General features: G+C 34.3%; 1 protein-coding gene across 1 annotated transcript; it reads right to left on the bottom strand.

The window, feature by feature from the left end:
- Window positions 1-5,931: 5,931 nt before the first annotated feature.
- Window positions 5,932-16,458, bottom strand: LOC138307549 (methionine--tRNA ligase, mitochondrial-like). The gene is made up of 12 exons (XM_069248350.1): window positions 16,195-16,458; window positions 15,735-15,850; window positions 14,911-14,982; window positions 14,044-14,130; window positions 13,300-13,428; window positions 12,122-12,227; window positions 10,634-10,767; window positions 10,319-10,434; window positions 9,088-9,187; window positions 8,289-8,400; window positions 6,883-7,074; window positions 5,932-6,335 (listed from the first exon to the last, which is right to left on the bottom strand). The coding sequence occupies exons 1-12, from the start codon at window positions 16,385-16,387 to the stop codon at window positions 5,965-5,967; spliced, it is 1,728 nt and encodes a 575-aa protein (XP_069104451.1). The 5' UTR covers window positions 16,388-16,458; the 3' UTR covers window positions 5,932-5,964.
- Between the last annotated feature and the right edge of the window lie 11,199 nt (window positions 16,459-27,657).

The raw sequence follows: 27,657 nt of genomic DNA, 5'->3' as shown, positions 1-27,657 counted from the left end.
ACCCGAAAAAAGTTTAATGTATAATAGGTGATGTAACGAAACAAAAAATCGTCGATAAGTGATCATTAGTAATCGAAATATAAAAGAAACTAAAATAAACATATAAAATCGAACCATTTATCATTACATTAATAAAAACAACACTAGTTAGGAGGACATATATTGTAATGTAAGCTCCCTTTCTAACTTCAGTTGGCATGGGCATTAATAAACAACATAAAGGCAATATTGTAAACCCTTCTTTTGTGCGTGTAATTAAAGTTCATAGATGAATAGAAACCGCGCAATCAAATCACTGTGAAAAAGCGCTGAGCACAGAGAAGACTCAAAACCGCGCAATCGAATCACCGTGAAAATGCTCTGAGCAAAAACAGAGAAGACTCAAAACCGCGCAATCGAATCACCGTGAAAATGCTCCGAGCACAAACAGAGAAGACTCAAAACCGCACAATCAAATCGCCGTGAAAATGCTCTGAGCACAAACAGAGTAGGCTCCAAACCGCGTAATCAAATCGTCATGAAAATGCTCTGAGCACAAACAGAGTAGACTCAAACCGCGTAATCAAATCGTCATGAAGACTCAAACCGCGTAATCAAATCGTCATGAAAATGCTCTGAGTACAGACAGAGTAGGCTCAAAACCGCGCAATCAAATTGTCGGGAAAATAAATGCTCTCTGAGCATATACAGAGTGGACTCCAAACCGCGCAAAGCAAATCGTCGTAAAAATGTTCTCTGCGCACAGACAGAGTAAACTCAAAACCGCGCAATAAAATCGTCGTGAAATTGCTCTGAGCACATACAGAGTACGCTCAAAATCGCGCAATAAAATCGTCGTAAAATGCTCTCAGCACAGACAGAGTTCGCTCAAAATCGCGCAATAAAATCGTCCTGAAATTGCTCTGAGCACAGACAGAGCAGACTCAAAAACGTGCAATCAAATTGTCGTGAAAAGGCTCTGAGCACAAACATAGTAGACTCAAAACCGCGCAATCAAATCGTTTTGAAAATGATCTCTGAGCATAGGCAGATTAGACTCAGTACACTCAAAACAGCACAATCAAATCGTCGCAAAAATGCTCTGAGCATAAGTAGATTAAATTCAAAACAGCACAATCAAATCGTCGCAAAAATGCTCTGAGCATAGACAGAGTAGACTTAAAAACGCGCAATCAAATCGCCGTGAAAATGTTATCTGAGCACAGACAGAATAGATTCAAAGTTGCGCAATCAATGAAACTGCTTTGAACACAGACAGTACACTAAAAAACAATCAAATCGTCGTGAAAATGCTCTGAGCACAGTCAGAGAACACTCAAAATCACGCAATCAAATCGCAATGAAAAAGGTGTAAAGCGTGGGAAATAATTTGGATTGTTGAATGAGAAATTGATCACATTGCCTAGAAACACTTTTTGTCAAATGGCGTTGTATTAATTGCTGAAAACAAACCATCATTGCAGTTTAAGATTTTCGTTGGAGTAATTATCACATTATGCTTTCGATAATAACGATATGACTTTATGCAATAACAAACCGACTATACGTGTGCATTGTTTTCTACATGGGTTACTTTTCAGTACATTTGTTATGGAACTCGTACATCATTCTGAACTCAACGGGCTGTTTCGTAGGTACTGTACGATATTTATCTTACTTAAACTGCAATCATTTACTAGATTATAATAAAGCCCGGAAATAGATAGCATCGACATTTCAATATAACTTGAAACCAAAGTTTTTTTACGAACCTGATATGATGATTCGAACAGGTCGCTTTCCCTGTAAAAGGTTACTGACCAAGTTACATATTGTCCTTTATCTTCACGCCATGAGATAGACTCAACATCAACTTATAGGTCGTGGTGTGTTATCGTACTGATGGTATCAGTATGTACATGTAAGTAGGTAAATCACACAACCAATAGGTGCATACATACAATGTACTAATTGAGTATCATCAAGTCGTTATCTTAGGTAAGTCTACGTATAGGTATGTGAAGGATAATCGGGGAATAGCACGGGCAGTGGCAATCACCAAACAAACGTGTATTATATATTTGCATATTAAAGAGTTATCTGCCCTTGCGGGTAGGTTTGATTGTGACGTCATGTGTTTGCGACGGTCACGTCATACTTTTCGGAGAAAACGACGTGAATTGCGCTCACAAAATAATGACCGATACCTACCCGCAAGGGAGCTAACTCTGTAATATGCAAAGACGGAATAGCCAAGATTCAATGTTTCTTCATTCCCCAATGTTGAGATATATTAGATATGATTCCAATCTTTAATGTATAACTTGGGTATAATATGGATATCTTGAACTCGAATTGCTCTTCATCAAATGGTGATTGCAGTTGAACATATCCTACTCTAATGAGAGCTCCTTAACTGAGGATCTATTCTTGACTTCTGCAACACATTCCTATACATATTGTTTAAGTTAAGGAATCCCTTACAAATAAGGCATGTTGATGAAACTAGGCCCTGAAAATAATGGTCAAAAGAACCATGCCACAGATTCAGGTATGAATGTAAAAGAATGCAAATAGTCTATATCTGGATGTGTTGGTCATTTCAGGACGGCCGTTATTTTGAACCTTAAGAGAGAACGATACACTTCAGAATGTGGGCCAGGGGACAGAATTCATAGCCTTTTTTAGGCTTCCTCACAGAGACGAACAGTCAATTCTTAGACCAAATGTGAGGCGGTTACACGGGACATAGAGTAAGTCAGCTAGGGAGAAGTCGCATTTTACGATCATACAATGGAGTCAGTATAGCTACAATACTTGAAAGAATTCTCCAATATGGCCATGTCTCTGATTTTTGATATTGTTTTAGCTATTTTTCCGATTCAGTCAACAAAATTAACCTGAAAAAAAAGAAATAATAATGGAAGATGTATAACTCATTTTTATTTTTTTTTATCGTTGATCAATTCCCAAAGATAACATAAAAGCTACGAACAAAGCATGGATCAAACAGCGCTCGTCCCCGCGAGGAAGGCTTTGGGTTCTGTCCCCTGGACGGGAAACGGATCACCATAGTCTATTAAAGTGTCAGTTTCTGCTCCTGCTTAGCGATCAGCATAAAGGGATTGAGTGGAACGACTGTTTTGCCCGTTGTTAGTATAATATTAATGTTGACGGGTGGCGTGTTCTTGTTTGGTGTCTTTGTGACATGTTTTAGAGGAATAGCATAATAAAATGGTCTAGAGTTCCACTAATGCAGTGTTCTTTAATGGTCCTGGCTGTTAGTAAAACGTTTAATATACTCAGCTAACCAACCAACCAATATCTCATGCGTGCGTCATCGTTACATAAGTAAAACAACCAATATCTCATGCGTGCGTCATCGTTATTTACATGAGTAAAAATACGCATCCTTGTTTACGCACGATCGAGTTATATTAACGCGATTAGTTTAATTATTAATTTCCATTCCTTACCAGATCTCCTATCTCTTAATAAGTAAACAGATGGTTTAATAATTCTGACGTAGAATTTGAAAAGTAATTGTTAAAGTATTGAAAGTACTACTACAACTTTGGTATTTCAGGAGAATGTTAATTTTCAAATACTGTTACTGCAATTTGTTTTTCAAAATTTAGGATTTAAATTTTTCCATAACTACATTTTATTTCAGTTATATTGACAGTTGTTTGTGACATAATTTTCAATAAGATATTGTGTTGAAATACCGATACTGTAACAGTATATTGCTTAGTTTACTGTATTTAAATATGTGCAATATATCCACGCGCAAACATTTATATCAATAAGCGCAAAATATAAATTTAAATAATGTCATTTTACATATATTACAACGGGAAGATTAACGAGAATAGTTCGAATTCAAGCTGCGCTTAACAAATCCACTATCCACGTTTACTGTACTAAGTAGATTCAAATCAGGTTCTTCAGTTTCAGAGGCCATATAACAAATATCCAATGTCTGAAAATGTACATGTTAAAATAGGATGGTGTCTAACAACTCTACTATTATAGTAGTATAGTGAATCATTGATTACACCAGTCCCACTATATAACTACATTTGTGTAAGTAAACAAGATATGGCTACACGAATCTATATATATATACGCTGACGGGAATTGACAATGATTTGAAGATGGTGGTTTCCACCAAATCTAACATGTCTTTAAACTACCGAATTTTTTAATAGGACAAAGTCAAACCCAAAGAAAATATCTTTTTACATACTTCCAGCTTCCATGGCTATAGACAGTGGGCTTATTAGATAAACCTTAACTAAAGGTAGTAGTTATATGTGCCGTAATAGGGTGGAAATTTTGACATGTTATTTTTGTTCTTTTAAAGGCCCACTACCTTTCCGAAACGGCTTTTAATTTTTAAAATGGGAATGTAAAACAAGATCGATAATTTTGTAGTCTCTAAAACTTATTAACTTACCGTTAATACTACATTTATCGTCACCTTCTGAACGATTTGATTAAAATAAATAAAATGTTTATTTTCATAACGCGGGTCGTATTATGTTTCCCGCCGTCGTCCTAAATACCGGGCAGTAGTTGACTATCACTGCGCCAGACGGCAAAACAGCGAATGATTCTCCACTGTTTTCATATATTACGCAGTAAATCTTGCATATGTTTGGTGTCGTAACCTTAATTTAGGTCATCGGTATGCATTTTCTGATGTTATTAATGTTTTTTAAGAAACCTTTATATTTTGCTCCGGAAAGGTAATGGGCCTTTAAATTAGTAACCTAATGAAAAATACCAGGTTTGATGAATTTTAAAATATGTGAAAATCATTCATATGGGCAGACAAAATTGCACGATAGCGGGTAATGTATAAACATAACAGTGTTTTGGTCGAAATATAATTTTCAGCCCTTACTTGTACTAAGTCTTGTAAAATTAAAACAATTATGCATTGTAAGTATTGTTATTCCCAAAATGTTGGTAATTTTTAAAGGCAAATAAAATATCATAAGCTTATATTGATTCGTGAGTAAGAAAATTACGGCACATATATCTTAAATTACTGTTAACTACTATGTATTCACGAATATGCTAAAGACTATGTGAATGACTGTATACCACAAATAATAAGTTAATAGTTTACATAGTAAATATATTCTGAAATGCCCTGCTTGGTATACTTGTGTGTAGTTTTGATTTGTGGAAACAAATGAACCGCATTAGTTAACTTTGTGCAACATGTATTTAAGAAATTATATCCATTAAACTTCGGTCATCCAAAAACATGAAAAATATTCGGACAGTGTACTTTGTATATCAACAAAAAAATACAGTCAATTTACTCTACAAAGAACAAATTTACAAATAATCTTAATTCTGCATTAAAGCTGACAATGGAAGTTAGAAATATTCAAATGATTGAAAAAATAAGTATAAACGTAATTCAAGAATCGTTTATGAGACATTCACTTGTCGAGGACAGCAATTCTTGTTCTACATTCCGACGCTGATGCATTGTCAGCTTTATAACTGTAAACTGGAATTACTTCAAACATTCTACTTAGTCGTCTGTCCACCATTATATTACCTTGATCCATCTTATAATTCTTCATGCGTAATGGAACTGAGATAAATTATCTTTTCACTTTCAGAAAAAATACAAACAAAGTGGCAAACAATGAGACAAGACTTACCAGATAAGCAAACCCTTTCAAAGGATGTCTATTAGAGAGTAACTGGAGATTTCACAAAGATATACAAACAGTTGATCATAGTTTCATTTAAAGTATTCTATTGGTCCCTTCAAAAGTTTTCTATACTTGACTCAAATGATCATGGCTGGTTAACGTTCTTTGAGAGTTTGCCATTGTCCATCCTACTTTCAGTTCACAATGTCTTAACTATACATTGTATGTATATAGACCAGTGTTTTTAAATAAAAATATCAATTTTCACAGCTGCAATAAGTATTTTATTCTTTAAATCAAACTCTCATCGTTTATATTTCAGCCTCTGCATCAGTACAGAATCCAATGGATTAAGAGTTTGTACATAGTTTGGTGATGTTGGATGAATTTTAACCTGTGAGTGAGTTATCAGTCTTTCTGTGTCTGGTACCCCTAACCGGGTCAGTAGTCTGGAGGAGAAGGATGGCACCACGGGCTGGATCAGAATCCCACAAACTCTTAATGTCTCCATGACAACATAGATCACTGTATCTAAATGTTCTTTTGCCGCAGCATCCTTCACTAAAATCCACGGTTCATGATCATTGACGATCTTGTTTGCCCAGAATAGATACTTCATCAAGGTCTCTAAAGCTAAGTATACATTTCCATCCTCATAGAACCTATCCACTTGATCTGTCAAGGTCAAAATGAAATTAATGCAATAATATCAGTATACATGCTGCTTTGACTACATCTCATCACAAATAATTTTAAGCAACATATTTTACTCCATGACATTGACTATCCTAAAATTACATGCTTGAACGCACCAAATTTCAACCAATGAGAATAAAAGGACACATGTCTGCCAGATTGCTGAATTGTAGTAAGATGTTTTACCAAAGAGACACACCAAAGCTATAAAGTGGTAGTTTCTACTCCTGCTTATCTTACAGCATAAAGGGAGTTGGACAACTATTTTGCCCGTTTCCCAATGGAGTGTGCTGTTTGATGGCTAAAAGTATGCTTTATCGAGATATTGTTGTACTACAAAATGGGCATGAGTTCCATTTTTATAAAGAAACACATCATGAACATACCACAGTCTCCCAAAATACATAAGTTGCTAATAAGAACTTATTAACTCATTCACCCTACAACCACTGTTAGGATCTTCTAAATCAAAGAATAGAGCAGTCCATTATGAAATATCAGGAGCGAAAAACCAACTGATACTAACCTGCCAGTGTGTACAGCTCCTCTAGCTTCTGTCGATCCTCTTCAGTAAATTTGGTCAGTAAAACATCAGTTGATGGGTTTGGGAAGAGTTGTTCTGGGTTGATAGCTTTACTAGATATCCGGTTCAATGCATTACCGACAGTGTTTACCATTTCATTATTGATTACCTCCACAATCCTCTTCTCATTGAAATCTAGGGATAAAATATTTATCAGGTATTTTAAAGTCTGTATTTATTATATCTTTAAAGGGACAATTCACTCAGGCTAATTCTTTTACATAACCAAGAAGTGAAATATGGTATAAATGTATTGTTCTATATTTCTTATGAAACAAATAACGTTAAACATTGACAAATTCCACGTCATTGTTAAGTATTTTAATTAATATCGTTGAAATATCAAATCGTTGATCAATACGATTAAGCAGGTAGAATATGGGCGCTGTACCTATACCCAAGCCAAAGTCACGCACGTTAAACAAATGAACTACATAACCACTGCGAAGGTGATAAAATGATTTTGAGGCAAGATAATTCACCTAATAAGGTAAACAAACTATAGTCAGAGCGATTTGAGCAGTTATAGACAAAAGTTGCATTACTCTACGAGCAAGGGACAGGGTTCGGCATACAAGAAGTTCGACCACAATGTGTAATGGCGGACAGCGAGCGAGTTTGAAAATTTCACACACATGTCACCACCATGGGCTTTTCAGGCACATCACAGTAAAACTGACTGATCTAAATTCCATTAGAACTGAGTTTTTCCGATATATGTACAAATTTTAATGTTCTTGTAGAATGAATTGTCCCTTTAATCATAACATGACATGCTACAACCCTAACAAAGAATCATTAAATTTTCTTTAAAAAGTCCTTTCAATTAATTTTACCATTACACATAATTGTCATATATGTGAGTGAATGTATCAAAGATAATAATTAAATTTTTCACAATTCTATGATTCTATCATCAAGATTCCTTTTAATGTTCATTTTATATTGTGGAAAACCAAGAAGAAACCAAACACTTTTTATCCGTCTTTTAAAACATTTCGATTTGTTTGTTTCTGCACATTAAACAGAAGACAATCATTTCACTTATAAATACTATCGAAGTTTTTGCATTTTGTTTTTCATATACAGTGGACTCTCAATAATTCTTATACTTGTGTTACAAAGTCAAACTGGCTGGATCGCAAATTTTACAAAATACCAGATTACAGTTACTTAGTCAATAATCAAATTTGTTTCCAATTGTGATAGAATATACCAGATAATTTGCATTTGGATTATCGTGAGCCCATTGTATTTTCTACACTTACCAAAAGGATTAAAACAACTTACACATGTAAGAGAATCTTTAAGATTATAGTATAATCTATGTAATATCAAACATCATTCACCTGCATCATTCTGTGGTGTTCCCTGCCTCAGTAAGAAGTACCTTACACCATCCATAGTATACTTAGACATACAGTCCACGGGGTCCACAATGTTACCCAGGCTCTTAGACATCTGAAAGTTAAAACAAATACTGTGTTGGACAGTTTGATTTGATTAGTTCAACTTCCTATTAAAAACCAGACATTCAAGGCTTATTGATGGAGGAAAGCCAGAATACTCATACATAAAAACAATGACCTGTGTTCAGTACCTACGACTACTCCACACAGGAGACAGGGGTTTACGGTAATATATTGAGATATCTTAACCACTCGACATTGCTATCCACTTTTTATAACAAGCTTTTTTATTAGACACAGGAATTATTAAGCATGCTGAATTGATAGTGAAACAATACAAGAAGATATTTTTGCCTTCAGCGACCAGAAAAAATGATATTCTTTGGTTTTTAATCATATTCTATACCATACCAAATTAAACTTTACATAGGCATCCTTCTGCACAAGAACAATTCTCTCATGCTATGAGGATACTGAAATTTGCATAGAAATGACCAGGCACCTGAACTTGTAAAGAAACAACAGGACAGGCGTGGGTGAAATGTAAAGCCAATCATATCTTGCAGGGAACACAAGTTTGTATATCAAAGATTATAAATCTTATTTTGTACAATGGTATCCCAAAAAGGAAAATTCAGTTAAGTTTATATCGTCACGTCTTTTATTCAGTGTCATTACAAGTTGTTCCAGCTGGATGTGTTGGGTGAAGATCTATTTTTGGAGATGATTTAATGCTTACCTTCACTCCGTCAACTTTCCAGTGTGAGTGACAGAGGATTTTCTTTGGCAGGGAAAGGTCTGCAGCGATTAGAAATGCTGGCCAGTACACAGCATGGAACCTGTCAAAACACTTCATCATTAACAATGAATGGACATCTAACATCCTTAATATTCCAGTGGTTACCATCACTGTCGCTACATAACCAAGAAGCAAAATATGGCATAAATGTATTGTTCTACATTTCTTATGAAACATATAACATAAGATATTGACAAATTCCACGTCATTATTTAGTATTTTAATTGATACCGTTGTAATTACAAATCGTTGATCAATACGATTAAGCAGGTACAATATGTACGCTGTACCCATACCCGAGCCAAAGTCACGCACGTTAAACAAATGAACTACATAACCACTGTGGAGGTGATATAATGATTTTTTAGGCAAAACAATTCACCTAATAAGGTAAACACACTTCTGTCAGAGCGATTTGAGCAGTTCTAGACAAAAGTAGCATTACTCTATACGAGCAAGGGACTGGGTTCGGCATACAAGATATTCGACCACAATGTGTAATGGCGGACAGCGAGTGAGTTTGAACATTTCACACGCGTTTCACCACCATGGGATTTTCTGCAATATCACAGTAAAACCGACTGATCTAATTTCCATTAGAACTGGGGGTTTTCCGATATATATACAAATTTTAATGTTCTCGTAGAATGAATTGTCCCTTTAATATTCCAGGGGTTACCATCACTGTCGCTATGTGAATATAATGACAGTGATAGTAACCCCTGGAATATCAAGGATTGGGCATCTTAAAAGTAAATCCAAAGGGCTACTTTCTTGAATAAGCATCAAATATATTGACCAAGTTTCCTTGTAAACAATACATAATTCTGAGGTGCACTATAATAGTATGTTGAGTTATAAATAAATTGTGGTCAGTACGAAATTCTTACACATTATTAAACTGCATGTTCTTTCTTAACATTTTACAGAATTATCTGCCTTTTTGCATAAGAATCAATTTTGATGTTCTTCTTTTATAAGACGTCTTTGTAAACACGTCATCACATCACAATCAATATCTACCAGCAGGTGTAGATAACTTTTTGATATGCAAATATGGAATAAGGAATAGGGGAAATATCAATTTCTATGTAATCTTGTTTTGAAAAAAGTACAAACGGAGTATTAGCTTACTTTAGAATATCTTTGCCCTAAAAGTGGAGTAACTTACTTAAGAATATCTTTGCCCACCACATGATAATCAGCCGGCCAATAGCTGTGATAGTCTTTACCAGGGTACCCTGTAACTGTGAGGTAGTTGGTCAGGGCGTCTAGCCATACATAGATCTGTAAATAGGCAATTAGAAAGTTGATTTGATGTGAAAAATCAGAATACTGATACTTCATATTTGATAATTAGAAAGTCTGCTGATGTGATGTAAATTTATAACATAAAGATGTGGCCAAGAGACCTATTGATTAGAACAAGCGTATTTACATACAAATGTACAATCATGATAAATCTAATGACCACAGTGTTACTGACCTTTTGGCTGGGATCATTAGGTACTGAGATCCCCCAGGACACACGGTCACTACTCCTGGTCACAGACAAATCAGTCAAATTGTCTAGTGTACTCTGTACTATTTTCTTAAAGAAAGGATGAGATGGCTGTATTACTGTAAAAAAAATAAAATATGTATTTTTATGGCTCTAATCAACAGTGAAGAACAGAGTGTCTTTCTGAAATTTGAGATTTAAAGAGAGAGGCAGATATTATTCTCGAGAGTCGCATATGATAATGTATATTTGATTTCGTCTTTACATATTATAGAATTACCTGCCCTTGCAAGTATGTATTGATTGTGTAATAGCGCGTCCCCACTCCCGGGACCAGCGTCGAGGGGACGTCAGTTCCCAAATGTTGTGATCGTATAGTTTTGATTTACAATCCCCACGACACCGGTCAGCAGACGAATCCCGAGGGTAGAGACACGCACACACGCTGAGCTGATTACAGACAGCTCAATCCCAAGTTCATAAGGATGTGGCGGAGCAATTGAATTACATGTCAACAAACATATTGTATAAGGTTGAATAGAGATTTATTATACTAAGTAATAGATAATATACAGGTAAACAATAACAAAGTAAGCATAGAGAATAGAAGTATTTACAGAGAGTACCTAACGATAACACTAGCCCCCACTAGTTCCTGCCAAGAGCCTAGCTGATGACCAACACCCCTTCCTAATCCCACCCTCCTTCCAGCTAACACCACAACAGCCCCACTCCCAAATCTACGTTTAACACCCTAAGTGTCCTAACGCAAGTACGTACATACATGTAGGTACGTGTGCTGTTATCAGCACTGTGTGGCAACTGTTGTCAGCGCCTGGTAGGGGAGGTATCTCCCCCTGGGTGTTGGCCGGTTATCCGGCCATGCAAGTCGTACAATTTAGCTGTGCAGCCCCTTTTATAATCCCCTTCCCATGGTCCTATTTGCGATGTCGCACACCCATTCTGATTGGTCCAACCCTATAGCATATGCGCAGTGAGCTCGGAAACTCTTCCGGCAACTCCCAAATATCCTGTAGTCTCGAGGGTAAACACCAAGTTAACCTAGACTGCCCAAGGATACAAATCATAGCCGCTATAATAATACTCAACCGGAAACGCACGCGGAATGTTTATATACATAGCCCTACCCTACCGGTGTCATATCAAACAGATGAAAGGGACCACATCAACTATGGCACACACACTAAAATAATCAACATCATATGTAAGGCGAGTGACCTATATTCCCACAATTGTAATGTCATATAGTTGCTAGCGTAACATCATATTTTACAGCAGAAAAAAAGGTGAATTCCGCTCAAATAATGACACCACAATCAAGATGTCGACATCAATTTAAAGCTTGCTGTGTAAAGTATGACTGAAACATTTTCCCTGTTACAACAAAAATTCCTAAAATTCTTCCATAAGCCAATGTAACAAGTTCACTGTAAGAATATGGTGCTAAACTACCTTCTGTGTCAATCCATTCCTGGAGTTGAGGTTTAAACTGGGACAGTCTGAACATATAATTCTCTTCTTCCATCCACACGACAGGCTGACCACTCTCTGCTGAAACCTTTTTTCACAGAAACAAAGAAAATTAGTAATAAAGTGTAGGAGCTTAACTAACAATGCAGATGGTTAATGTAACATGTAACTTTTTAGAAAATTGAAAACTTAATGAAATGAATTTAGATGTTCAGTAAAAAGTTTGACTTGGATCATAGAAATATTGAAAAATTCAAAGAAGTTCACCTGTAATTGTAATCATAAGCCATTGCAATCATTTCAACAAAAATGACAGAATTTAAATTTAAACAGGAGCAACCATTTCCATCTCATGAATTATGTATATCCACGTGTATGTTTATATATGGTGAACAAAACTATATTCAATTTATAATTAAGAACAAGAGGCCCAATGGGCCTTAACGATCATCTGACTATTAAGTAGACAATACATCATGCTCATACAGTAGAACTGAAGTACACAGTAAGTCATTTAAAGATGTTTACATAGCCCCTTAATCCCAGCATGTTACAAGCCCCAATATCAGCATGTTACCCCCAAGCCTAAGCTCTTAACTATTCATAAGAAGTTGTTTCAAAATTGTAGCATTTCTTACCCCTGTGACCTGGAATGGAGGTCAAGGTCATTCATTTGAACAAACTTGGTAGCCCTTCACCCCAGTATGACACAATCTCAATATCAAGTCTCTAGGCCTCTTAGTTATTCAAAAGAAGTCATTTTAAGATTTTAGCCTATTTGATCCCTGTGACCCTGAATGAAGGTCAAGGTCATTCATTTGAACAAAATTGGTAGCAATTCATTCCAGCATGTCACTGGCTCAATATGAGTACCCTGGGCCTTTCAGTCTTTGAGAAGAAGTTGTTTAAAGATTTTAGCCTTTTTGGCCCCTTCAGGTCACAGGTTGTAGGCTAATTCCTGAGACTTAGAAATAAAGATTTAAACGTTTGGCCAATATCACCTGTGCTTTTGGTCAGATGACCTAATAAAGAAAGCTATATATCATGTTTTAAACTTTAATTCTATGCTCCATTTATTTACTTGATACTTGATATCTTTTTGAATGTTTTATAGCAGTGAGTGCAATTGTCCAATAAAATATCAAGTTGTTATTTCCTACCTTCTGTATTTCTCCTGCCTTGGTAGTCACCTCTTTAACATCTTTATCCGATACAAATGCCTCATCTGACACAGCGTACCAGCCTTTGTACACATCTTTATATATGAAACCTTTCTCATTCAGCAAATTCTATTGTAAAGAAAACACATAGTTATACAGTCAATCTCATTTACAATATTTTAAAATAGCAAACAAAAAATCATATCAGAGATAAAAATCAAGCCATTCTCATCTCAGTCCATCCGTTTCACAGAGGATCTAATAACATTGCATTACCGGTCACATAGAGGATCTAATAACATCGCATTACCGCTCACATTCTGATGGCCTTTATACATGTAGCTTCAATTCAAATGCATTTTCTCCACCTAGCTGGACATCGACTGAAAACAATTAACATTTCATTCCAGCATGCATACATTATGTACACATACAAATGTAAGTTGTGTGCTCATTGGTCAAGATATAAACACAAATGATTCTGTCAGCTATTGCATACTTTTTCCTCCTCATAAAGAAAAAGGAAAGTACAAGTAGTACATTTTTAATTTGCTTGGTCAATCTTAAACATAACCAAAACGTGATGTTGTCTAGTCTTCTGTTTAACGGATAAGTAGAGGATCTGAATGCACATTATCTCAAAAGTCTCTGATTTACACTAACATTTCACCCACTATCAACATTTTACCATGTGACTCCCAGTTTGAGTTAATACTGTCTGACTGTATCTGTTACATTACATACCCATATATAATGAACTGTGTCCACATGAGCCTCGTCTGTTGTCCTCACAAATGTGGAGTAGTTAATATCATACTTCTTAAACAGTTCCTATAGGAAAAAACAACAAAAGTTAATTGGTATACACTTATAGTAAATAGGTTTACAAGATTGGCTGATTTAAAAGTCTGTTGTCCTCACAAATGTGGAGTAGTTTATATCATACTTCTTTAACAGTTCCTAGAGGGAAAAAAACAAAAGTTCCTAGAGGGAAAAAAACAAAAGTTACATGCAATTGGTATACAACTGTACTAACAGTAAATTAGGTTTATGAGATTGGCGGATCAAAAAGTCAAGATAATTTAAGGCCTGAAATCAATGAACAATTTGAGGCCTGAAGGGCATATAGTTGTTCATTAATTATCTTGACTAATCTACAGTTTGAGATGTTTCTCTGACTGTGATAAAATAGGACTACATTTGTATATTGTCACCAGTGCTTTATTTGGACTAATATTGCCCAAGTTCTTAGCCCATCAGTAGCTTTCACTGTATTAGTTTACCTGGACCTGTAGAATAGGTTCAACTATGTTGTAGTTAGTGTTCTATTGTAACATACTGATTGCAAAATTAACATTTATTTTGCAAGTAAGTAAGAAGTTCTGTCATACATCATAAACTTTAAATAATACCCTTTAACACAAAACCATAAGGATGATAACTTGTCAACTTTAAAAATGGTCTATTGCAATTGGCTTAATGAGAAAAATGAAATGCTTTCTGAATAATGCACAGTGATTTAATGCAAAAAATGCAGATTAAAAAAAAATAAAGTCTAAGTATGCATCCCAATCTTTATCTCATTTTCATATTTCCTTATTTTGCTTTTACCCGAAATTTATTGGAGATTTCATCACAGAATACTTTAGGTGGCACGCCGCCTTTTTCAGCTGCCTGTTGAACCTGTAAGTAAAAGAGTAAAATTTCTATGTGACAAAGGTTGCACCAAGCAAAATATGTTAAATTGTAAATGTAATATTATAAAACAGTAACTCCGTAAATCTCCAAATTCCAAAGCTATGAAGCTTTTTCCTAACCAGGCCCTCATTTGTTAATTAGTATCATTGGGTTTTTTGTTTTTGTTTTTATTTCATTCGATTTACTTACGTGCACTACTAACAGTCAGTTTTATTAAATAAACAAGGATGTGCAAAGTTTAAGATGATAATGAAAGTCAGAGTGCATGAAGAAAAGTCTTTGACCTAAAAGAGGACCTTGCAACTGCTCCATGGGAGTTCAAACATTTACAACAACCAATAATTATTATCTGCATGTAGTAAGAGATAAATACATGTATGTCATTGGGAATAATTTACGTACCATGTGATATCCGATAACATTCGTGCGGGACTATTGTTTTTATTGGTGATTGAATGATGTCAAAATATGATATCCCACGCTAACATCATTTCAGCAGGAAGATTACAAATAGTTAGGCTACTTTCCATCACTACTGGAGATACTTGTCTAACATATCCATTAGCGAGTATCACGTTGTAAGTGAATTAGTCCCATTGGCAGCTAGTGATGAGGATATCTGATATTGGATATCGATATCTGATATTGGATATCTGAATTAGCCAATATTGGCTTGGTACTGAAAACATTAAAATATATTTTTTAAGTACATATCTACATGTATTTCTACGACATACCTTCAACCCATGTTCATCTGTTCCAGTAGCGAAGAATGTCGGGATGCCTTTCAGTTGTTTCCACCTAGTCAGAGAGTCTGCTACAAGTGCAGTGTATAGATGACCTATGTGAGGAGCTGAAAGAAAGTTCAAATATTAGATAACTCAAAAGATGTGAAATTATTGGGACTAACTGTTAGTACTGTTGTAAAGGAAAAGATATAACCAGAAGTCAGTTAGAAGTGAAATATCTTTTTCGCTACAACACTATTATTAATGTGCAAATTATATTAACAAACAAGTTATCTATTTATATATATATAAATTACCTGCATTTACATAGAAGATATAGGCGTCGATACATAAAATGTTGATTTTTACCTGCATTTACATAGAAGATATAGGCGTCGATACATAATATGTTGATTTTACCTGCATTAACATAGAAGATAAACGTCGATACATAAAATGTTGATTTTACCTGCATTAACATAGAAGATAGGCGTCGATACATAAAATGTTGATTTTTCTGGCTTTGATAATGACGAATTTGACGTCGTCTGTAGACATCTTTCTAAAATCTTTTGTCGCCTTCGCATAAATACACGTGCATACCCGCGCCATGAGCTCATAGATGTGGCCATTTTAGATGGGTTAGTCAAACGTATGACCATTTCGGTTATAAGACAGCAAAACTCAATATGTTATTTAGAACCGGAAATCATAAACAGAAAGCGAAACCGGAAGTAATGTTATTGTACTAATTTTATAGCCAACCCACTGCATAAATTATTCCGGATGGAAACGAATATCAAATGTGTACAATTAAAATAGATATAATATCATCATTAAAGATATTATTTATACGTTCAAAAAAGTTTACTTGTATCAGAAATTAGGATAGTGTATCTAACTAAATCTCTGCATGAATACTTGAATCGAGCATACCAAGAACGACAACTCGCGGACAAACGGATGTAATAATACTTTCTAGTGATATTAGATGCATGAAATATGTAAAAAATATTGTTTGATATCTATCAAATTACCGCGATTGTCTGATTTTATAAAGGATTTTTTTTTTAATTTTTTCAAATTCAGTAATAATTTATAAGTCATTTTAAAAAGTGAAAAATAAGGAAAAAATGAATACATAAAAATTGAAATGACTATGGAAGTGAGACCCTTTCCACAAATTATAGTTTTTAAAGAAGATTAATGAAATCAATACATGTAGTTACCATGCAGTTGATATAATCTGTTTCTTTATATAACAAATAATATAGAACTGGAAACATAAAATCAACCAAGGCCAATCGTAATTGACCACATTCGAAAACTGACTAGAGACGCTGTCCCGGATTTAGAAATGATCAGGACTGGTCTTTATCAAAAAACCGTTTTATGCGATGACTTTTCCTTGAAAAACGACTAGTATAGAAAACGGTTCGAAACGCGAAAGTTTGACAAAGTGGTTCCAGCGTAATTACAAAAAAAAAATACGGTCAAAAGATTGCTTCTGCTTGTTACTTCAGTTTTCTGATGATATTGTGAAAGTTGCACCGACAAGGAAGTAATGATTGAGTGTGAATATAATGTCACTGATTCAAAATCACAGTCACAAGCCGGCGGTGCAGTGGGAGTACAGTTATTGATAGAAACATTGGCAATGATTCAACGAGAGATTACTTCGATGACAAATACTTATAAACACAGAACAGCTAGATGAACCCCAAAACCCAATTAACAAAATCACGAAAGAAAAGGAAAGTGCACAAGAGCCAAAAAGTTTCAGGCTGAAATTAAGACAATAAAACATCAACTAGAAAACTGAGTAAAAGAAAATGAAAGTGTTAAACGAAAACTAGAATTAATGGAGACTGACACACACCAGAAAATCGAGAAATTAATGAGGGAAAACAAAAAAACTCGAGATAAACGTAAATAACAATTAGGTGTATACTAATGTTCACAACAATGCAATACAAATACAAAAACTCAGCGTCAATACCGAGAAGAAACTTAATGTGGTAAAGTCGGGCATTTCTGAAACTAAGGAGAAGATATCAGACTGTCTAAACATAGCACAAAGATACGATAACGAACTACACAATAAGACTTACAAATAGATCAGAAAATGAAGCAACGTTAAACGTACAAAGACCTTGACGAAGCGATGGAAAAGTTAGTGAAGAAGAACTGAATGATTTTAGAATAAAATCTGTTGTCTATACATGTATGTACAAGATGTGTAAATTATATTATGCTTAATCATGCATGTATTAACTGAAAAAAGAGGAGTTGATATATTTTAAAGTATAACAATTTAATGTGAATTACATGACGTGTCCTTAAAATTATAGAATAGATGTGCAGCCCGTAACGCCTCGCTGGTACTTGTAGGGCTCTGCCCACCCCTACTGTTAGTTGTATGATTTTGTTATAAATTTCATATAATAAAAGAATAATGGGTAATGAATAATAATTAAGATAATAAAAAGCATCGGGTTGCACATTTTGTTATGCCATCCTATATTTAACGAATAAATGAATTTTCATAAGATATTTTGCATATATTTATTAATGTAATGTTTAATTAGTATTTTTCTTATGTTTAAAAATGCTTTGTATATTTGTGTTTATTATTCATGCTTTTGTAATCTTCAGATTTGGAGGCAATAAAGAGAATAATCTAATAGATTAGAAGTGTTATACAACACAGACCGAGAAGCCGAAACCCATACTAGCTCATGATCACTGTTCTTAATTTTCACAAAGTCAGTCTCAAGGAAAGTCCGCAGTTTCCATTACCAAAGTGAACCTTAACCTATTCAACAGACAGAATTTATTGGTTTAAACCTGTAAATTGGCGCAGGTTAAGATTGTATGTACATGGAATCAACAAAGTCACTACGTCTGGGAAACTAATGAGACAGTATCTCAAACAATCTCGACAAAACTTATCGTGGTTGATGACGATAACTGTTTGATACATATTTAGGTAACATGTGTATCCTTCTTGCCAGAAGATACATGTAGGCGCGTCCGTGGTTACCTCGCGAGGTGTTTACAATGATAATTGACACGAGTGAAAAGCTGAACATCACGTGCTGTAAGATTGACGGGATAATGGCCGGTACATGTCCGTCATATCTTCTTAAGGATGTACTCCTCTGAGAAGTCAAAATTTTCTTGTATTAAATTTTTTTTCTCATATAGATTTTTGAAAATAGGAGTTAATGCCATAAAAAAAATGGAAGAAAAAACAAATGTCAGTGTGCTCTTTTTTGAGCTATTGTCACTCAAAGATACCTAGTCGACAAAATATTGGATTTTATGGGAATTTTCCCGTTTTGACCATACACACAAGAGATTAAAGACATAATTTCCTAATGAGGTGTTTAATATGTATGGATGTTTGTAGAATTTATTTTCCAGTAGTCTTCTTTAAAAATAGACCAGTTTTGATTAATAAATAAGACTAATATTTTTTCTCAAAATAACAACATATGCTACCCCTTCCCCTTAATTTTGAGCTACACAATGCACCATTTTCAGCCATTTTTGCCAAATTTAACCCTTTATAGAAAAAGTTCTGGTATTAAACTTTTGTTAATATTTTGCATATCAACAGGGAAAGGTTTGTTCTTTCTAAAAAAAATGGGGGTTCGTGTGCTTACGTTTTTGCTCCATTTGAATATTTCTTATTTTTCAGTATTTTAGAGTAAAAATTAAAAGTGCTCAAATTAACATTAAATGTAAAAATAAAGTGACTAAAGCTAGTGTATTATTTCACACATTAATGTTCAATATCGTAATTACCACGAACCTAGTCAAGATTTAAAGCAAAAAGCTCGATACAGCTAATGATACTGGCGCAGTGATGATTTAAGTAAATACAAATTTCAATTAGAAATGGTAAAATTGTGTCTCTACTCAAAGCGGAGAAAGACATAATTTTAAAATGGCCGCCAAATGGGCCATTTCTTAAAATTCCCGTATAAAAAATCTACTGAAAATAGAAATGATTTTTTTTGGACAAAATTTGCAACTGGCAACTTGCTACAGATATTGATAGATTTTATTTAAAAATCTCATAACTTCTTTGATCTATGTCGAAACGAGACTTCAACGGGACTGAAACCTCAGAAGAATACATCCTTAAATACACATGATATTGATTTGATATATGTGTCATTTTAGAACACTGGCTGAGAGAATATATAACATGTCATTCTTTGATACATTTGAAGGCAGTAGTAGTAACTCACATTTATAGCTAAATCCTTTGTCTATGAAAAATGATCCACTCTGTTATAAATGTAGTATTAGAGGTGGGTTGCGTATTTTGTTCAGATAAACATAATTGATTATCTAAGAGACCTCTAGCCTGTCGATATCCCTAAAATTAATGGATGTGACTATTCAATATCTTTATTAGTTTATATAAAACACAATTCTGTTATCATATTATGTAATAGTGTAACATGTAAACGCTCATACACTAATACTACATTGCACATTCACACACACATACATACACCCATTTTAACACGTACGGACGTACGCACGCACACACGCACCCTCACACACGCACGCACACACGCGCACCCTTACACGCCTTCTCATACATGCACAGTCTCACACTCTCTCACTCATCCTTATACAGCATCATGGCTTATAATTACTCTCTCTAGTTTCTAATTCTTAATTAATAATTATCAATGTACATGTCTGAATGAATTGTCTACTACGAAAATCATTTAATTGGTAGGAGAGTGAAAAGGACTGTTCACTTAAACAATTATAACAGCAATGGCAAATTAAAGTTACAAACTTTAAGATAGTATTTAATCTAACTATCAATATTGTAATACTCACAATTTCATAAAACATTTTCCCGGCGCTAAAATGCTAAGTGTAAATATTTGCCAAGATTATGAAGTCCTTTGACATTATTCACGGATAATAATTGAACAAGTTTAAAAACACTAGATTTACGCAAGTAGTATGGTTTAAACTATTTTTTCCGAATATTTGAATAAAATGTACATCTTAATATAAAATGAAACTCGTCTTCCACTTCGTTTTTGTTACAAAAAGTACATGTTCTTTTTTCTCTCGGAGTGTTGATATATCTTCCGCTTTCAATTTTTAGATTATGTGATGACATTCTTATTCTAGAAATACACTTCTTATATCGTTGTTCAATAGGTTTCTTAAGATAATACTGTAGATCAAAATTATCTACTAAATGCTGATATAAAAAGCCCCTAGAGAAATTACTGATATCACTTGTCAGGTCTTGAAAATATATAAGATAAAATTTGTTTTCAATCATCTTGTATATTGTTTTCCCATCTAAATAACTATTATAGAGGTATCCTAAGCCTAAACTATCTTATTCTGATTTTTATATAAATATACAATCCAATTGTCGTTGCTAGACTGTCTATTTTCGTAACAGGCTTTCAGAATGCAGTTTTCAGTGTTTTTGACTTTAACCCAATATTTCAAAATTTTTAATTTTATTTTATTTTGTAATGATAAACTTCCTAGTTCACAATATACCATATCATGACAAGTCTTTTTACCTACCCCTAAAATATTTTTGCAAAAGTTCGAGTGTACCCTCTCGACGTCTTGTGCCTTGTGAAATCCCCATATTTCACTAGCATAGCCTAAAACACTAGCCAAGTATGTATCAAAAACTGAGCATAATGTCTCTGCATTGAAATAATTAATCACATTTATAGCTAAATCCTTTGTCTATGAAAAATGATACACTCTGTTATAAATGTAGTATTAGAGGTAGGGTGCGTATTTTGTTCAGATAAACATCATTGATTATCTAAGAGACCTCTAGCCTGTCGATATCCCTAAAATTAATGGATGTGAAATTCAAACCGAAAATGTGAACCACATACTAAAGTATATATATTTTTTTGTTTATGTCAACTTCCTCGATGTCAATTGAACTATTTTTTTTAACTATATTGATCTATTAGATTCGCTTATCTCTGTGTACTTAAAAAGGGGACCAGTAGCGGTTTAAGGTGATTTAAATATAAAGATAAATGGCCATCGTTATCATTGTAAAGTCGACCAGAGATCAATTGCATTTCAGTTATTTTTTGACAGAATACACCTGTAACTGTACAATAATATTATAACCTATTCGTACCTTTTGGCCCAGTCAGGTAATTAGTTGTACACTTTTATCCATCGTTCAGTCTAATCAGAGTGACAATTATAACAAGGTAAAAAAAAAGGTCAAAGGTCAAGGTAAAAAAAAGAAGACCCAGATAGTTACAGGAGATTGCATTGCTGCGATTATTTTTCAACGTGTTTAAAATGATTGAGTAAGAAAATAATAAAATTTGAATTCTAATTTGTTTCCAAATAAACAACAGGTTGCTTATCACAAGAATTTCTGCACTTTATGCACATGCACACCCTTCAGTCAGTAAGCATGTTTTAGTCACAATATTGAATATAGTTCAAATGTTCATGTCGATTTTTAGATAGCAATAAAGCGTTTGACACTGTGTAGCATGCTGGATTGCTGTACACATTTTATGAATCGTTTCTGAATTTAAAAACGTGGAACTCACTAAAATGAATGTATACATGTACAAATGTTGCACGTTGTGTTAATAATGAGTTAAAGATGCTCCACCGCTGACGAGTGGTATTTTTTCTATAGCGAAAACAGGAACAGACGAATAAGTATTTTTATTTTGAGTTGCAAAAGTTACTAACTTTACACCATTACCACCATGGAAAAGTTTGAGCTTCTAATTTTACTTCACCATAAAAATATCAATAATAATTAATTGCATCTCGATCAAACTCCGTGGCACTAAGTCCTATATGGAATGAAATATGGATTTCACATGCACAAAAAGCAAAATTAATTATTTTATATTATTTTTTTTTGTATTAGTTAGATATATATATACGATTATACACCAATTATTGTTCAAATGATGAGTATCGATTATGCTCTGTGGAGCATCTTTATAGTTTCCAATGCTCAAAATGGAACATGCAATATTACAATGAGGGGCAATGTCTGCCAAAATGTATTTAGTATTTATTATTTGATGTAATTTACTGAATGAAATAGAGAATTCATGTCTAGGCGCAGTGATTGTAGATTTGAACGTTAATGTCCCTATACAAGCAGATGATATCTGTTTAGTTAGTACCAGTTTTAAAAGTCTTCAGAATCTGATCTTAATTTGTGAAGGTTATAGTGGAAAAGCAAAGGATTCAGCACACTTGGACTGTGTACAATAATGCTTACCTGTATTATGCCACAGGCTGAAGATCTTACACTTATTTGTATATTATTAGATTCTAAACAAAATTATTTTGATACATAGAACATCAAATGTTTGTACGAAATTAAGATCAGGTCCATTGTGCTCGTCAATGTGCTCTTAACGTTAACCACTTAGCAATTGCAAAAAGTTACAAAATTAAGGTCTATTATTATTTTTCATTTTTATATGTAAGAGAGGCTTCTTTTAAATTAACAACACCTTCTAAGTGATCTGATCTTCTGAATTTAGCCTACGAACATCAAAATCGTCTAAAATGATTTTATTTCACTTAAAATGTCCTCTTGCTTAGTTGTACTTCACCATTTTCGAATTCTAATTTTGGAATAATTTTTTTAAGTAAAATGTCTGTCCTCTATTTAATAAAAGGAGTTTTTAGGTTTGACTTCTTCGTCAATCCATACCGACTCCCGTTTCCTCCTACGGGGTCTAAAAAGTTGTAGGTCCCTTTTATTCTCTAATACCTGATCTAGGTACCTAGATCTAAAGTGACACTACTTTGATTTTCCAGTTCGTCTATCTCATTCATGAAGGAAGTTCATAGAGCATGACTATATAAGACAAAAAGAAACCTATAGAAAACAGAATAGAAAACATACAATACAACATAAACAAATGAATGAGACATATAAAAACATAACAATATAAAATGGTCATTAGGTGGACTACCACTCGGCCAGTTATACAATATTAATGTGTGGGCTACGTATACCATTCAGTCAGTAATACAATATTAATGTGTGGACTAGCACTCAGTAATACAATATTAATGTGTGAACTACCACTCAGCCAGTTATACAATATTAATGTGTGGACTACCACTCAGTCAGTAATACAATATTAATGTGTGGACTACCACTCAGTCAGTAATACAATATTAATGTGTGGACTACCACTCAGTCAGTAATACAATATTAATGTGTGGACTACCACTCAGTCAGTAATACAATATTAATGTGTGGACTACCACTCAGTCAGTAATACAATATTAATGTGTGGACTACCACTCAGTAAGTAATACAATATTAATGTGTGGACTACTACTCAGTCAGTAATACAATATTAATGTGTGGACTACCACTCAGTCAGTAATACAATATAATGTGTGGACTACCACTCAGCCAGTAATACAATATTAATGTGTGTACTTCCACTAAGTATGTAATACAATATTACTGTGTGGACTACTACTCAGCAAGTAATACAATGTTAATGTGTGGACTACCACTCAGTCAGTAATACAATATTGATGTGTGGACTACCACTCAGCAAGTAATACAATATTAATGTTTGGACTACCATTCAGTCAGTAATACAATATTAATGTGTGAACTACCACTCAGCCAGTGATACGATATTAATGGGTGGAATATCACTCAGTCAGTAATACGAAATTAATGCGTGGACTACCATTCAGTCAGTAATACAATATTAATGTTTGGACTACCACTCAGTCATTAATACAATATTGATATGTGGACTACCACAAAGCCAGTAATACAATATTAATATGTGGACTTCCCCTCAGTAAGTAATACAATATTAATGTGTGGACTACCACTCAGCAAGTAATACAATATTAATGTGTGGACTACCACTCAGCCAGTTATACATTATTAATGTGTGGACTACCACTCAGCCAGTGATACAGTATTAATGCGTGGACTACCACTCAGCCAGTGATACAGTATTAATGCGTGGACTACCACTCAGCCAGTGATACAGTATTAATCCGTGGACTACCACTCAGCCAGTGATACAGTATTAATGCGTGGACTACCACTCAGCCAGTGATACAGTATTAATGCTTGAACTACCACTCAGCCATCCTCGATACTCCAGGGGTTCCGATCACCTACGATCTCTACACCCCTGGACTATCTCATAGTGAAATTGAAGGCAGCTCAGCTGAAAATATTTGACCAATCACAGACCAGCAAAGATTTCCTTTGAAGACTACAGAGAGAGCGACTCCCAACTTCAAAGCCACATAGTCAACCACAGTGTACCGTTATACGGCTCTTTTGATGTACATCAAAGGACTAAATTACCTGTTCTGTTCTGTTGCCTCCAGTTTTACGATGAGATAGTCCAGGGGTGTAGAGATCGTAAGTGATCGGAACCCCTGGAGTATCGAGGATGCCACTCAGCCAGTGATACAGTATTAATGCGTGGACTACCACTCGGCCAGTGATACAGTATTAATGCGTGGACTACCACTCAGTAGTAATACAATATTAATGTGTGGACTACCACTCAGCCAGTTATACAATATTAATGTGTGGACTACCACTCAGCCAGTAATACAATATTAATGCGTGGACTACCACTCAGCCAGTGATACAGTATTAATCCATGGACTACCACTCAGCCAGTGATACAGTATTAATGCGTGGACTACCACTTAGCCAGTGATACAGTATTAATGCGTGGACTACCACTCAGCCAGTGATACAGTATTAATGCGTGGACTACCACTCAGTTATACATTATTAATGTGTGTACTACCACTCAGCCAGTAATACAATATTAATGTGTGGACTACCACTCAGCCAGTATTACAATATTAATGTGTGGACTACCACTCAGCCAGTAATACAATATTAATGTGTGTACTACCACTCAGTTATAACATTATTAATGTGTGTTCTACCACTCAGCCAGTTATACATTATTAATGCGTGGACTACCACTCAGCCAGTGATACATTATTAATGCGTGGACTACCACTCAGCCAGTGATACAATATTAATGTGTGGACTACCACTCAGCCAGTGATACATTATTAATGCGTGGACTACCACTCAGCCAGTCATACAATATTAATGTGTGGAACTACCATTCAGCCAGTAATACAATATTATAATGGACTACCACAAGCCAGTTATACAATATTAATGTTTGGACTACCACTCAGCCACTATTACAATATTAATGTTTGGATTACCACTCGGCCACTAATACAATATTAATGTTTGGACTACCACTCAGCCAGTAATACAATAGTAATGTAATGTTCGTTATAAAATTGACTTTTCTTTGCAACAATGCTTTGTTTATGTATTTATTATTCATGCTTTTGTAATCTTCGTCTTTGCAGACAATAAAGAGAATAATAATAATACTGTATGTAGTGTAAGGATGGGACAAAATAGCCAAACTTTTCTTGGATGACCAACTAGAGTAATAAAAAACACTGTCGTTTAGATACGTAACAGTCAGACCAACAATCTAAATTATAAGTACGGCATACATAATGTGCACGAATAACTGACAAGTGACTTTTTAGTCTATATCCAGGATAAGGGTGATGGATCTGGCTGACGGCGACAACGGGCAATTGGGCAGCAACAGCAGCAGCTACATCCAGGTACTATTCCTAACAATTACTTAAAACCTTTGTAAATATTTAACATTTCATGTGTGTGTACATACACTTTTGTATATAGTATGCATACATATATCCAGAGGTATTGAAAAACATGCATGTAGTCGCAAATGGATTATTTCATAGAATGGTTGCCAAGTCAATGTATGTGAAAATGTTTATTTTTTAAGTGACCACTTACCTCAAATTTCTCTAATATATCATGTCGTTATAGTTATACTGACGAAGCAAGATCAGTTTTTTATATTATTTATTATTATTATTAATATAATATATTAATATTATAAATATTCACCATCAAAAGTTACCAATATTTTGAGAAATACAATACTTACAATGCATAGGATTCAATTTTACTGCCAAAAATAATCATATTTACATATACATGTATATACATTGCAGTGAAATGAATACATATGATCAGAAATGTACAGTTGTGGTCTACTATTTCATTTAACATTTGTAATTGTAAAGATATGTTTTCATCTAAACAATAAAAGCATGAATTAGAACAAAAACTTTGTCATTGCACAAATTAATTAATTTTTTTTGTAATTAATGTTTATAACGCATCATATATATTTTTTATGTCTTTGAATGACATCAAACCTTATGTTTTTCAATAGATTACTGAAGAAAATATAGCAAATCGTGTCAAAATGGCACAAACGTTAAGAAAAATATTTTTTTAAAGAACCTTTTTTTTTATTTATGTAATGCATTCATATGAAAAAAAATGTGAAGGTGAAGAATGTTCATGAAATCGTGCCCATTTTTTTCCTCTCCTCCCCTATCACAAAATGCCAAATTGAATTCTACCATTGTGATTATTTGATATATATGTCTATCTGCCAGGTAATGTGATAGGTAGATAATTGGCTCGTGTCTGTTAGAACAGTTAATTATACACCCTATGTACAGTTTAAACTTTATTGCCCCGGGGTTATAATATAATCCATACAATAGGCTATCGTATTTACTTCTAAAAAGTTCTGTCAAAAAAGGTTATCGATACATGTACATAGGTATACCATCAAAGTTCATATCGACGTGAGTCCAAACGGGGCCTACATACCCACCCGTGAACGTACAATGTATAGTATGCATGGCCAGTATGTAAATAAGTGTGTATAGTACTAAGTCATTGTCAGGCCAATCAATACTTCCCCAACCTTTCAGGGTATAAGAAATCGGACCAAGTTAGTCAGCT

Source organism: Argopecten irradians, chromosome 14, assembly GCF_041381155.1.
Source record: "Argopecten irradians isolate NY chromosome 14, Ai_NY, whole genome shotgun sequence".
In the NCBI taxonomy this organism is placed as follows: domain Eukaryota; kingdom Metazoa; phylum Mollusca; class Bivalvia; order Pectinida; family Pectinidae; genus Argopecten; species Argopecten irradians.
This window is presented reverse-complemented; position numbering and strand designations above follow the sequence as displayed.